The 14,613-nt window shown below is 39.2% G+C and overlaps 3 protein-coding genes across 6 annotated transcripts; 1 reads left to right on the plus strand and 2 right to left on the minus strand.

The window, feature by feature from the left end:
* The first annotated feature begins 1,068 nt into the window (after nt 1–1,068).
* Nucleotides 1,069–4,323, plus strand: LOC103937700. Of its 4 annotated transcripts, none has more exons than XM_009347644.3 (4): nt 1,069–1,152; nt 2,477–3,144; nt 3,247–3,330; nt 4,014–4,323. In XM_009347644.3, exons 2-4 carry the CDS (start codon nt 2,532–2,534, stop codon nt 4,109–4,111), a joined length of 795 nt encoding a protein of 264 aa, XP_009345919.2. In that variant the 5' UTR covers nt 1,069–1,152; nt 2,477–2,531; the 3' UTR covers nt 4,112–4,323. The 4 variants fall into 4 exon arrangements, with proteins under 4 accessions (XP_009345919.2, XP_048430238.1, XP_048430239.1 ...); XM_048574281.1 differs by having other exon boundaries at nt 1,138–1,234; XM_048574282.1 differs by lacking the exon at nt 1,069–1,152 and adding an exon at nt 1,475–2,407 and having other exon boundaries at nt 2,581–3,144.
* A 1,529-nt stretch (nt 4,324–5,852) lies between these two features.
* Nucleotides 5,853–7,437, minus strand: LOC103937712 (zinc finger protein ZAT3-like). Its single transcript, XM_048573621.1, has one exon. The coding sequence runs from the start codon at nt 6,975–6,977 to the stop codon at nt 5,853–5,855; it is 1,125 nt and encodes a 374-aa protein (XP_048429578.1). The 5' UTR covers nt 6,978–7,437.
* A 3,059-nt stretch (nt 7,438–10,496) lies between these two features.
* Nucleotides 10,497–14,504, minus strand: LOC103937701 (pentatricopeptide repeat-containing protein At2g17140). Its single transcript, XM_009347646.3, has 3 exons — nt 11,977–14,504; nt 11,604–11,811; nt 10,497–10,943 (listed from the first exon to the last, which is right to left on the minus strand). Exons 1-2 carry the CDS (start codon nt 14,487–14,489, stop codon nt 11,700–11,702), a joined length of 2,625 nt encoding a protein of 874 aa, XP_009345921.2. The 5' UTR covers nt 14,490–14,504; the 3' UTR covers nt 10,497–10,943; nt 11,604–11,699.
* Nucleotides 14,505–14,613: the final 109 nt, after the last annotated feature.

Here is a 14,613-nt window from a genome sequence, read left to right on the forward strand (position 1 = left end):
TCTTTTAGACATTGACAGTGATCATGAACTTGTATTTCCGCTATATGTTGATATTTTATTCAATGACGGAATCAAGCTTCATTTTTTAGGAAAATTTTATTCGGACCCAATATTTTTCTTTCTAAACCAACATATAAAATTTTTTTTGTTAGAAACCTTTGTTTTCCCCATATACTACAAGGCTTTTAAAAAAAATAAAAAAACCAATGACATCCCATTGGTGAAAATACCTTCGATTCTCTGATTCCCGCTCCTCCATGAAGACACCCTCTCTCTCTCTCTAACCGCCGATCACCGAAATCATTTGGCATTCCTATTGAATGGTTTAAACTCATTGAGTTTCAACCTTAAATTGGTTTATCACAAAATGGTTGAATTTTTCTGAAAAGGAAGAAGGAATAACTAGGATTATGCACACATACTCATTGAACTCATTTTTAATGATTGGTTGGGATTGAACAAATTGGCTTAACTAGATGATACCTCTTAATTGATTTATTATTATGGTACTTGGAGTACTGCATCTTTATTATGGTGGGATGAGATTTGGGTCTTTGATTGTGGGCGGTATGGGAGGTGCAAATGGCGTGGTTGGGTGGTTGGTGAGGAGGTGAAGAACATTGGATGTCTTTGGGTTTAGAGAGGTAGGGGTGGATGTCGTAGGTGATGTTGGCGGGGTTTCTTTTTCGTTTTCTTCTTTTTCTTTCTAAACCCACTTTGCACCCACTTTTTCTCACTTTAAACACCCTTGTTAATTTTTAGTTTTTGAATTGAATAAATCACAATAGAGTCAGGGAACAAGTGCATGTGGTTTAGTATTTTAGTGGATAGAGTATTGAGTTTCTACCCCTGCTCTTGAGTTCGAAACTCCTCATTCCCTATATTATTGTAAAAATTTCAAACTCTCGATCCCTTCCTCTAATAATGGTAAATTAAAAAAAGAAAAGGAACCACGTCCAAGAATATATAACCAAAGCAACAGTTCAGGCCCAACAGGCTACAGGAAAAGAATGATAATTTAATCAAGTCCTTCTGGGGTAAAAATATAATATCAAAAGACTCTAAGGACCAAAATGCAAAATGCCTTGCGTAGTTACTAGTTAGAGAGCCATAGTTTCTGGCTTTTGAAACCCATAGTTTCAAGCGGTTAAGGTAAATGCTCTTCCCCTTCACCTTCCATTGCTTTTTCTCGATCAAGATCTTCGTTTTCTTCTTCGAATCATTAGCTGTTCTGGTATTTTTCTTCTTGTTTTTGCGTATATATGCATTTTCATTTTCAACGGTCTGATTAGGCGTTATGTAATGGTAGAACATGAACAAATTCTCAATTGCATGTTGATCTTTTGGTGCGGAGTTTGATTTTAAAGTGAAATTGATCAGATGGGTGTTGCTAAATTTTCGATTTTAGTAGAACCCATGTCTCGAAACTGATAAATTCATGCGGAAATGCAGTGATTTGGATAATGGTAATTTTCCTTGACGCATATTTGTCTTTAAGTTTCCGGAATTAGGAAGTGGTATCTAAACGTGTGAAAGCAAGTTATTTGATCATTGATTAGCCTTTAAGCTGCTTTTTGTGTGAAAAAGGAATGCAGCGTTTGGTATTTGGAAGCTAAGTTGGCGTTTTTGTGATACTTGAGTTTGGGTCTTCTTTAAAGTTTAAAGGAATGCATTTTTAGGTCATAATACCGAACTTGCGTTTTTCCCGCCAAGAAAGATAAAATGTTCGGTATACGACATTTAATGTTTTTGCTGATTTGGATAAGGTTGATTTCTTTGATGCTATTTGTCTCAGAGTTTATAGAGCTAAATAGAGGAATCGAAATGTATCCATAGAGTAAGTTATTTTGATCATTCATTAGCCTTTAAGCTGCTTTTGGTGTGATAAAAGTATGCATTGTTAGGTATTTGGAAGCAAAATTGGTGTTTTTGTGAGACTTGAGTTTGGCTCTTCTAAGTAAGTTTAAATGAAACTTGTAATGCAATTTAGGTCATAATACCGAACTTGAGTTTTTCCCGCCAAGAAAGAACGAGAGAAAATGTTGAGCATACAACATTTAATTTGTTTGCCAATTTCACTTATTTCTTTATTTATAATGCAGTAATGCACTTATTAGCACCTTCTTGTATTAGATATGGTAGGTTTCTACTCTTGTGTAGATAATTACAGAGGATGAATACTTGGTCAAACTACCTCTTGTAAGATATTACTTTGATATTGTGTTAGATGAACTCTTCTGACGGTTTTAACTGTGTGTACTACTTTGAAACCTATATCAAGAACGATGTAGTCTCTTGTGCGCACCACTGTGGTCTGTAGGAGAGAATTTCTGATCAAGAACATGCTTTGTTTGTCGTGCTCTGGAGATCTTATGTAAAATAAGCTTGTCTGCTTTAGTTTACCATTGTAAGTTTGCTTTCGTTAATCATCGAATTACTCTTTTGTTTCTAATTTTGACTGGCTTTTCATCACAAGGTCTCTTACTTTAGATGGTTCAGCCAACCATAGGTTCTGTAGTCAGTAATATGGGATGGGAACTACTGAATCTGAATCTCCTCTTCATGATAAACAACTACCAGCTCCTGTAAAGAAGACCGTGTTAAGAGATCTGCAAAATGTGCCCAAGGATATAGGACACACTAGTTATGTCCCTAGAGTTTCGAGCACCAAGAGACCTTTACCTGAGCGGAAGATGAGCCCTCCTCAACACCAATCCCACGGTAGCAGTGCTGCAAATGCACAGCTTGTCTATGTTCGTAGAAAATCAGAAGCAGACGCAGTCAGAAATAACACATGTGATAAAGCAACCATTAATGCCGAGTGTCAGGTGTCAAGGAAACTTAGTCACCACGAGGCAAGCACCCGACCCATATCCCAAGCAAAGGAAACAAAAGTTTTTTGTGTGCCAGCTTTTGCATCTTTTCCAGTGGCAGCTTCAACCATTCTGCCTGGAAAACCTTCAGTTCCGGTCCCGCTTTGTAAGTCTGGTACTGGACTACCACCAGCAGGAGCCAATGGCCATCCCCATACTTCTGCTACATTGCCAAAGGGTCTAAAAAATCTGCACTGGGAAGAGCGATTCCATCAATTGCAGTTGCTGTTGAGGAAATTGGACCAATCAGAGCATGAGGATTATCTCCAGAGTACGCTCTTGAATTGAGAAAATCCACCTTAATATGTTTTGATTGAATTTCCTTAGATTATAACTGTACTGACTTCCCCTTTGGATTTTGATTTTATGCTAGTGCTACGGTCGCTGTCCTCTGTTGAACTGAGCAGACTTGCAGTTGAGTTGGAAAAGAGATCAATTCAGCTTTCACTGGAGGAAGGTATTATGATTCCATTTTTTTTTTTTTTTTTTTTTTCAGAGATCTGTTATAGTTAAAAATTTGCTAAGAAAATATCCCTTAATTGGAATTCAATAATGGAAATTCTTGTTTTATTGTCTTGTTACAAATATAATTATCTTGGTCTTGGGGAAGTTACCCATAATATATGTTAAGAAATCTTGACCTGCTTCAATGTAAGCATTGTCGTCCAAATACGTGGCTTCTATCTTTTTCAAAATCATTCATTACTTTCTCATTTAAAAGAGTGCCTTTTTGCTCACCACCCTCAAATGGTGGTAATGCTCACTACCCCTTATTACCATCGGATGAGTTTAAATCTGGAGATTTGTCTATCCACTACACAGATATTGAAATTTAAACTTATCCAATGGTGAGCATCACCATCACTTGAGAGTGGTGAACAAAATTATTCCCCATTTAAAACTCTGTGATCCATTTGATGTTGGGTCAGAGTTGAAAGAGCCCAAGTTCTTTTAATCTTCTATAATTATCTGGTAATCATGCGTTTTCCGGTCGCCATAACTGTTGTAGCCGGATAGTGGCTACATATAAACTTTTCAAGCTTTCTGTTAATTGTTCCTATTATATTTCCACCGTCCATATCTGGAAAAATAGAAAACCTGTGCCTCTTACATTCCCTTTTGCATCTCCCATTATTGCAGCAAAAGAGTTGCAACGTGTTGGGCGTTTCAATGTTCTCGGGAAATCTGTGAAGCACTTTAATGTGCCCTCAACTCAGGAAGACCAATCCAAGAAGTGAAATGAAACCAAGAAGGAGCAAATTGTGCTAATCAGTAAATTGCAGCTGGATAAAAGTGTGCATACTAGTTTATTTTCCACCGGTTCCTACCTTTTCTGCAGTTGGGTCTCCTCCTGGTATTCACTGCAAGTTGTCTGTAAAATTTGGGTTGCCATATCAATATGTGCAGTATTTTTGCGTCAGCAGTAGCCAAAGCTGCTGAAAGTGTTGAAAAATAAAATTAAAAGGTAAATTTGTCAACTGCATTCCCGATGCTTTATTTGTTCCTGCAGCTTCTAATTTTACACTTGCTTGTCCTCTTATGTTCATTGGGCTCAAAATGTGGTGGTTCACTTCGATCATAAGGATCAATTTCTAATCGCATAGCTTCATAATAATTTTGTAAAGCTTCTGCATAATTTTCTTCGGATTGAGTTGACGTTTGACGTTTGTTACGGTTATCATTCGATTCAAAAAAATTTCGTTAAATCCAAGGTTTATGTGAACGTTTGGCCCAATTGTATGATCCGTAACAAATTAATGTGGGAAAAGCATAGCGACTGGTTTTTAAGTAGAAATGGTTTAAAAAACAATTTAAAAAAAAAATCGAATTTGTGTTGCAATGCATCCTTAGAAGTCTCCTTTTTATTTAATTAATTTGAAGTCCGCCTTTCTTGTAAAGAGAAAGTAAACATTTGCGTAATGAAATCTTGGGTTGAGATTTCGTCATGCCGTTCATGTTATTGATACATGCTATATAAGACACTAATCATATTTGATGCTTTGATTCCAATACTAAAGGTATGTTTGTTAGCTAATGCCACTCTAGGTAGAATTCCCATTGTCGAAAGTACATGACAATTTGGCAACATCTGAGTTATCGAAGAGGATACATGATTAGGTAACCAACTCAAAATATATTTCATTTAACGAGTTTACTTATCAGAAATGGGGAAAATAAAAAATGAAAACTTGGTAATTGCTGAAGTGAAAAAAATGTTAAATTTATAAAGAAAATAAGGAACGAAAATCAGATAGGTTATTTCCCTTAGTTGATCTAATAATATTTTTACGGAACGTGCTTGCATATTTGGGCTAAATACCCTAATCTGGATTCATTACTTTAAATTCATGGACTAATCTGTTAATTTGCCTGCGTATTCCAGTGTCCAAAGAAGACCTAACCAAAAGAAAGCAATTTAACAATTGCTTCCAAACCAACTTAGCTATTGGAATGGGAACAGAAGAATTGATTCAATAACCCTAACGTCTGAATTTCTGGTTTTTCAGACTCGATTTTCCTGTATAATATGACACAGCTTGTAGCTACAAATCGATCGGGCCGGTCGCCGCTCACGCCATATTTTGGCTAATGGCTTGTAACTCAATCCCAGAGACTAAACAAATACCAAACCAAACTAGCAAGAAGGTGCAACTTGAGTTCATACGTTGGCAGATGAACAACAAATTAATGTGCTACATGCATTAAGACAAACATCTAACAAACCCAACTCAGCTAATTTGTAATTTCTTAGCTAAGAAATTTAATTGTAATGAGAAATTTGTCTAATACACGATATATTTATATATAATCTCCCAATTGAGGAGCCAATAACAAGTATTTTAACTAAATACACATATATTTCCATGTCAAATATCAATTGTTACAAAATATACCAATCACCTATTTAAGTTCCAGAATACACACACTATTATATATATATATATATATATATATATATATTCGGTAATTCAGATTCCTTCAAAGACCCAACCTTAAATCCAAAGTGAGTCCAGAAGAAGAGTAGTGCTGATGATCGTCTTCAGTAGTGAGAGAAGCAGAAGCAGCAGCAGCAGACAAATTCAAGTCCAACCCCGCACCCCCACCAGAATTTTGACCTAATAATAATCCTTTTGAAGTTTCACACGGATGCTGCAGGTTGAACCCGAACCCTAGCTCGAACCCTAACCCTAATTGCGTCTCATCCCCATTGTCCCAGTGACACCTCATGTGCCCTCCCAATGCCTGCCCACTTGAAAAGACCCTCCAGCAAACACTGCACTTGTGCCCTAATGATGATCCCAAGTCCATGTGATCCTCATCCATCACATCCTCATCACCATCACCATCATCATCACCACCATCTCCATTATGGTGATGATGATCCTGATCAACCTCCCCATCGCTTCTCGTAATTGCAAAACAGCCCTTCACATTCTTGTGGCTTGCCCTGTGGCCCCCTAACGCCTGGTGGGATCCAAACACTTTCTTACAACTCGAGCACTCAAACCTACCACTGTTGTTACTATTACACCCATCAAACACCTCTAGTGCACCTTGGAGATTACTAGTATTACTCACACTCTGAGTAGCGGCAGTACTAATGATGATCTCATTACTTGTCCCAGAAGTAATCCCAGTGGAAAGCATTAGCAAACTCGAGGCCGCCTCGTGGTCCTCTTCACCCATTGCCAATCCCAACTCGCTCAGCGGTATCTTGGACAACGCAGGCCGCCGCAGATTCGGTGGCGGTTCAATGCCCCGCCACTGGCGTTCAGGGTGGCACCGCATGTGCCCGAACAAAGCCTTCCATGACCAGAACGTCTTGCCGCACTCAGTGCAGGGTTTCGTGATCTTCGGGGCAGACGGGTCGGGCTTTTTTGCATACTTTGGCCTCGAAACCTTGTTCAGAGCAGTCGGGTTGTCGAGCCTGATCAGCTTGGAGCGTTTCTTCCTGGGATTTTGGTGGGTTCTATCGTTTGCAGTGAAACAAGTGAAAGAAGAAGAAGCGGCGTACGCAGTGGCGGGGCCGGCGGGAACGACGGCGTCCTGGTGGGTTGGTGGAGATATGGGAAATCGGAAATCAAGGTCGGGAGTGTTGTTCATTGAGGAATGTTTTGTTCTTGTTGTGATGGGTGGATTTGGTGGAAGAAGAGACAAGAAAATAGGAGAAGAGGAAAAAAGTTCAACAGTTGGAGTGGGTTCAGATTTTGTAGGGCAACAAAGGGCGGTTACTTTGGACTCATCTCTAATTGGCAGTTATAGTCAGTTATTGTGGTTCCTATCCGTACAGTTCAAACCCCACTATTCCACACTATCTTTTTTTTTTAATTAAAATTTTTAATTTGTTTTATTTTCTTCCACATTGCGTGTGCATGAAGGTATCCCACTATCCCCACATTGCGTGTGCATGAAGGTATTAAGATCTTATATACTGTTTTTGTTGCCATTTTTTTTTTTAGTTTTTGGTTGGGATTTTGGCTTTGTTTCCTAATTTTCCTAGCTACAATGTTTAGCTATTAGAAATGGGCTGACACACCTTGATCTGGGATGTCCACTAGGACTTCGAATCAAGTTGTGCTGGCAAATTAACAGATTAGTCCATGAATTCATAAAGTGTAGTGATGTGGAAAATGAGAATAAATTTAAACCTAAAAGTGCTTAAATAAAAGAGTGCTTTCACAAGTGATGTCAGAGCATAAGTAAAGTACAGTGGAGTGGGTAAGGATCATACCCTCAAAGGTAGCCACTCATACTGAGATTCACCAAGAATCCTTGTCGATGCAAACGTTTAGTAGCTAAAACCTAGAGGGTGCAAAAACAAGTGTGAGTGGGCCTGAAAATAAAGTTTTAATAAAAACCTTTTGAAAATGTTATAACCTCTCACTGTAAAACCCGTATAATTTCCAAAAAATAATATGACACATATACATACGAAATCCAATGCACAAGGCCAGTAAAAACTGAAGTATGCCATGCCATAACGTTTCCGCACTAAAAGATGTAAGTCAAGTGAAATCAATATAAAATAACATGCCAGTCGGAGTCACCTAATGTGACATGTACGACTGGACCTATAGCTCATCAATATATGCTAGCACATGAGTTGGAACCACCTATTGTGGTCTGTACGACAGGGCTGGGTGTAAATATGTACGCTCAAGTGCTACGATCACGTGAAGGCTATGCAAATAATTGTAGGTCACCTACGAGTCGGAACCACCTATTGTGGTCTGTACGATAAGCCTGGCACCAAACTTGGATCCAAGGTGAGCGTGCAGTGCGGGAGGTGAACATCACGTGAAGGATTGTGCCCTGGCCTCTGGCAGAAGCATTAACACCGAGGTGCAGCAATGATGAGCTCTAAATGCATTTATGCACACCAATATGATGCAACCAAATTCAATCACATAATACTCACCTGAAGGTTACCTGAGCCTCCGCAGCATATTCAATATAAATATAATTCATACTAATGCAACATTTAAAGTATCACACATTTTAGACATGGCATAAAATGCATGAATCAATTCAAGAGCATTTGTGGAAACTATCATTCATATATATATATATATATATATATATGTGTATGTATATATGTATACACACACACACACACACACACACACACATACAAAGGAAAAGATCCACTCACCTGGAGTCCGCGCTACAACTCCTAGCACGAATATCTAGGCGTCACGAATGATCGGCTCCTAGAACAATTATCAAATCACGTCTCAAAATTCTTATTGATAGAACACGTAACTTACATAAAACATATCCCCAAGGACATTCTAGAATGTTTTGTAACCCATTGACCAAAAGTCAACCGTCGGTCAAAGGTTAACGGTAGGGTCCATAACCCTACATAACTCGATCCAAAAGATCCGCATCTCGGATTTCCAACCCGTAACTTCCAAATATCCACATTATGCTTTTAGAATAACATATTAAAATCTTACCACGATCTGACGGTCGAATCTCCGCCAATTGCCAAAATTAAGTGATGGCCGACGTTTTATTTTACGAACTTACAAATCCAATTCGGGAATATCCGTACGTAAGATTCCTGATCCGTAAGTTCCTATGGTCCTCAAATATTACATCTATAATGTATTAAAGTTTAGTGACAATCTAATGGTCGGATCGTCAATTGCTATACTATTTAAGTGACGGACCTTAATGGAACTAAGTTCAAATTACAGAATTTCATCAATTAGACTTCACATATGGAATTGGAGTATCAAATTTAACATAGGAAGGTCAAAGGACGCCTCGGCCCACACGCTGCCGCAAGTGGCGATCGGCCACCCCGACTCACCGAAAAATCCAACTATTTCCAAAATTTACAAGAATGAAGATCTCAATGAGTAGAGCAAGTTTTATACCTGTTGCGAAGTCTAATTTGGCTAGAAAAGGCTCCAATTCATCTCGAACCCGCCGGAACCCTAAGAATAGGTGGCTTCGATCGGTCACTTCCGGCGCTCCGTCGTCCCTATAGTTGTTTAGGCTTTGTTACAGGCCTCAAGGGAAGCCTAATGGTGGTGGAGATGCATGTAGTTAGCTTCAAATTTAGGTGATTCGAACATACAGCTGCCGCAACCCACCGTGCGAGTTCTCCTAATTTCAAGGCCAAATCCCTTGATTTTGGGGTGTAATAGGAAGCGGGAAGATCATGGAGGGTATCCAAGTGATGGTTTGATGTAATTCGCCGGAAAAATGGGTGGAAAGCCGTCTGAAGAGTAAGGAGCCGATCGGGTAGAGTCAAAAGGGCACGGGTCAAGAATCCCATGTTTCCCCTTTCTCTCCTTGCTTCCTTCATCTCCTCCATCCATCTCACTTCCCTTCTCTATCTTAGCCACACACATGGCTCATCCCATTACTCCAGATTTTCTGGAGCCTTCCAATTAAATGGTAAATTATCTATTTTGCCCTCCACTTCACTCATTAATAACTCCTTCATTATAACTCTATTTCACAAATGGTTTACGCCTACGCGTTCGTGAGGTCGAACTCCATCCAAATATGTCAAGAAACATGATAAAATATACAAGGATCAAATACGTCCTCAAAAAATTACATTTTACCCATAGGGCATTTCCGTCAATTCCCTTGATTAAAATAAATAAAAACGTAAATTTAGGGACGGGTTGTCACATGAGCACCAGAAGTAAAAATATATATATTATTTTTCCAATTTCTGACTTCATGTTTGTAAAAACACATGAAAGAAAAACGTGAATCTCACTTTAAAATCAATATTCCAACTTCTCAAACCAAAATATTGGATCAACTTGGAGACTGAGTTGTTATGGTTAGTATTTCTTACTTTTCCTATTCATAATTCCAATTCTTTACTACTTTCCTAATTCTTAATAAGTAAACATGTCATAGATGAGGAAATTATTTAGTTAGACTCCCTAACCACGTGTCTTATCTGACAACCGAGATGCATCCACTTTGTCATTCACCTTTCATTTAGATTTTCGTCAACAGACACTAGGGAAATGGCACGTGCGATGCAATGTGGTGGAAGTTAAAGAAGGATTTATTAGCAAAAATTGAAATTTACGAGTGTGGGAGAGGAAAAAAAGCATGGTTAGAAAAACCATAGACCCAACACAGTTGAAAGGCGAGCGATTTTGTATTATACTTCTGATTTTTGAAGTGTTTCACTAATATTTCATATCTATACATTGCTAAAAATACAGATCTGTTCAAAGAACTAAAGGAAAACAGGAAGAATGGGTGTAGTAAAAAAGTATCAAATACGAAACCAAGTAGTATGTAAGGGCCAACGGAGACGTAATAACGGAGTAGATGCCAGTCTGACGTTTTCAATGGGCTTAAGGAGGTCTCAGAATCGAGTAGAGGCAAGTTTGCGACTTAGCAGTATCTCTACGAATGACGAATCACACTTCTTGTCCCATGCATCCTCAGCTGGTCTGGAGGTAAAAACTGTGGTTCTAGCTTCCTTCAACTTTGCTATGTGATCAATGCTATTGATATGCAACCAAAACATAGGACCAGAAGCCGAATCAAGTTGACCCGAAGCACATGAGGAAGACAATCCTGAAAAAGAAAGATTGGCTGAGCTTTTGTGACAGAAATAAAGGAACTATAGCAGGTAGCTGAAAGGTTAGAACAAGAGACCACAAAAGGTTGGATCTTTGCAAGAAGATGATAAGAATTCGCCTAGTCAGTTAATTTCTAGTAAAAAACAATGCAAAACTATGTTACAGAAACTGTTTTGTGGTGAAAGAGAACTCTTGAAAAGAAATCAAGCGACCAGTCTAACATGAAGTGAGCTGCATGAGATCTTACATACCATGAACATTTTCTTTTGTGTATTTTAGCAGCTCATACAAAGGAAACTAAGGAAGCATCGACACCGTAGTCATATATGCCTTAAATGTACACAATGAATAAGGGAAATCTAATTTATGGACAGGATGTTAATCGATTTATAGTTAGTCCATTCAATATCCTAGGAAGGATTTCGGTACAAGTGTGCTGTAAGATTTCTAAAATCAGTCAAAGTCTGTTATTCAATTGAGCTGAGCGAGCATTAAAAGTCAGCAAACTTTGACTCTGCGAATCCTGCTTGCGATTTTAACAGGAATTACTTCTGGGATCTTTTTGATATAAACCTGTCCCTTGTATGCAATTTATTAAAAAAAATAAAAAAGAAGAAGAAGAAAAGGAGAGTCAATAGCAGAAAACCAGTTATACCTGAGATCTTAAAGGTCGATTTCTTTCTTGGCTTTTTTTGAAAGGTTCCATTATGTCGCCAACCAACTCCAAGTTTTTTAGGGAAATCATTTCCTCTCAATAATCGATAAATTCATTTGTGTGGGGCTGCAAATTAATTAGACTCTCTCGACCCCAGCCTTTCTGTACCCGCTTGAGGGTTTTCAATGCTATTCCACTGCCATCATCTCTGAAAAGAAGAAAGGTAAGTTACCAAGGAAATATCAAATCAAAAGTAAATAAGTAAAGAAACTGACATGTCCCATGCATACACACAAAGCAATTCCAGAAGGGGATTAATCCAAAACGGAAGTTAAGAAGAAAAGAATCATGTATAACTATTAATCAACCATACCTGTGCACTATGGTCTGCCAATCACTTCTGCAGGTGTTATTTGGTTTTCGACCACTTGTTTCCCTCTCATTTCGGTAAACCTTATCTGTTACCCTACCCTCTGTTTCCATTTCCATCATTCTCTCTGCAAGTTCATCCGCCCCGTGCTTATTTCCCCTTTTACCTAAGCCATCAATTACAGGCAGGAATGATGCTGGATCAAATCCATATCCTTTATTCTTCATCGTGATAAGAATGCTGCTAGCATCCTCTAACTTTTCATCCTTGCAAAGTCTGTCAATGAGATCTTTGTAGTTAAAATTTCCAAGACAAAAATACCTGTCTAATGCAACTTCAAATAGCTCTTTAGCATTCCATATTTCCCCTCCAGCGAGCAACTGATTGAACATCAAACCATACAAAGCTTCCTTGTGGCCACATACACTTAAAGCAATGTCGAATACCTCATGCGCAGCTCCAAAATCACATCCCTTGCAGAAAGCTTCAATCAATATTCTGAAGGTAGATATGTTCGGGGATATACCCTTCTGCAGCATTTCATCTAAAAGAGATGTGGCATCTCTGACTCTCTCTCCTTCACAGAGACTTTTCATCATATTATTATAAGTGCGCACATCAGGGGGGACTCCTCTTTCTCTCATCTCATCCATCAGTCCATATATTTCAAATATTTGCTTTTTACTCCCTAATCCCAGGATTAGTGAATTATAAGTTTGAATGCTCTTGTTGCAACCTTTCTTCTCCATGTCCTTCAACACCCGGAATGCAGATGATATCTTTCCTTGCTCACAAAAACTACGTATAAACATATCATAAATCACTGAATCAGGGGGCAAATTTTTCCCCAACATCTCCATGAACTTCTTCTTCGCTTCATCAAGCCTCCCAGCCTTGCATAACCCACCAATTATGGTTGAATACGTGATCAAATCAGGGCTGCATTTCTTCCCATTATTACTATCATCAACCAGGCCAATAAAGGAGTTCCCTAAGTTTCCAAGAGCCGCACTTCCATGACTCCACATCCCACTTACAATTTCAATTGCTTTGTCCAATTTCCCATCGTTGCACAGACCATCAATCACAATATTGCAGGTCACAGTATCTAAGCCATAACCTCTCTCATTCATCTTTTTCAGAAGCTCCTCTGCTTCTGATGTCCTTCCCTCCTTCCATAGGCTATGCAGTAAAGTGTTGCAAGTATGAGTATTTGGGAAGCAGTTATTCGTCATCATCTCATGCAGGATATTGTTGGCCTCAAATACCTTACCTTTACTGCAGAAACCATGAAGTAAAGTACTGTAGGTCACCGTATCAGGGGAAATATTGTTTCTTTCCATTAGACTCATCACCATTCTTGCATCACGGAGCATCCCACTTTTGCATAACCCATTTATCACAATGTTGTATGAGTAAATACTGGGTTCTATTCCTTTATCTACCATCTCTTGAAGAACCAATCGTGCCTCTAAGAGCTTTCCTTTCCTGACCAGACCCAACAACCATATGTTATAACTCTCTAAATTAATAAAATCACCAGCCTTTTCCATAGATTTGAGCAATGCCTCTGCTTCCTCTAGCATCCCTTCCTTGCAAAATCCTTGCAACATCAAATTATATGTTACAACATTAGGTTGAGGCAGCCCCAACCCTTGATCATCTACACGCATATCTCTAAATATTCTAGAAGCTTCAAGGATTTTCCCTGCACTGCAGAGAGCTGAAATCCTAGAATTGAAAGTAACGGCATCTGGAAACAATCCATCCTCTCTCATCCTCTCTACCAACTTCTCGGCCTCATCAGTCCTTCCTTGTTTACAGAAGCTAGAAATCAAAGTATTATACACAACCTTATTCGGCAAAACATTACAACTCCTCACCTCATCCAAAACCTCCAAACCTCTGCCAGCAAGCCCAGCTCGACAATACCCACGAACCAAAATCCCAACACTGTACTCATTCGGTTGACAACCCTTGTCACGCATTTTATCAAACATCTCGCGGGCATCATCCAAACGATCCGATTCACACAAGGCCCAAATCAAAAGGTTAAAAGTATAAGTTTCGGGCTTAATCCCGGAGAAGATCATATCCTTATACAGCCACAAGACGAAATCTACATTGTTCTCCCTGAGAGAGGACTCGAGAAGCAAATTATACAAATACACAGAGGGGGGCTTATCAGGGAAGCGGCTGCGGAGGGATTTGAAATGGGCAACGGCTTTATCGGGGAGATTCGACTTGGCCAAGATCCGCACGAGCGAAACAAGGCAAGGGCGAAGGGTTTCGAGGGGTTGAGAGAGGAGGAGGAGCTGGTGAAGGCTGTCGATTTCGCGGTGCATTTTGGAGTCGATGAGGATACGGGCAATGACGGGGATGGAGCGGAGGGGGAGATCGGAGGAGGATGAGGAGGAGGTGGGGGAGGAGATGATGCGCTTGAAGAGGTGCCATGCGAGCTTGGGATTGTTGGTGTTGTTGAACAAAGCTTTGGAGAGTGAGGTGGTTGGGTCCATGTTTTGGCGGGAGACGAATGACGAGCTGCGAACTCAAGGAACAAACTTTTAAGACTAAATTGTAACAATGGTATCTTAATTTTAACTCAATTAAAGTAATTGTCTATTAACTAAAAGTTCATTA

This window comes from the organism of the source record quoted next, unplaced genomic scaffold (genome assembly GCF_019419815.1).
Source record: "Pyrus x bretschneideri cultivar Hongxiangsu unplaced genomic scaffold, Pyrus_bretschneideri_v1 Contig7, whole genome shotgun sequence".
Lineage (NCBI taxonomy): Eukaryota > Viridiplantae > Streptophyta > Magnoliopsida > Rosales > Rosaceae > Pyrus > Pyrus x bretschneideri.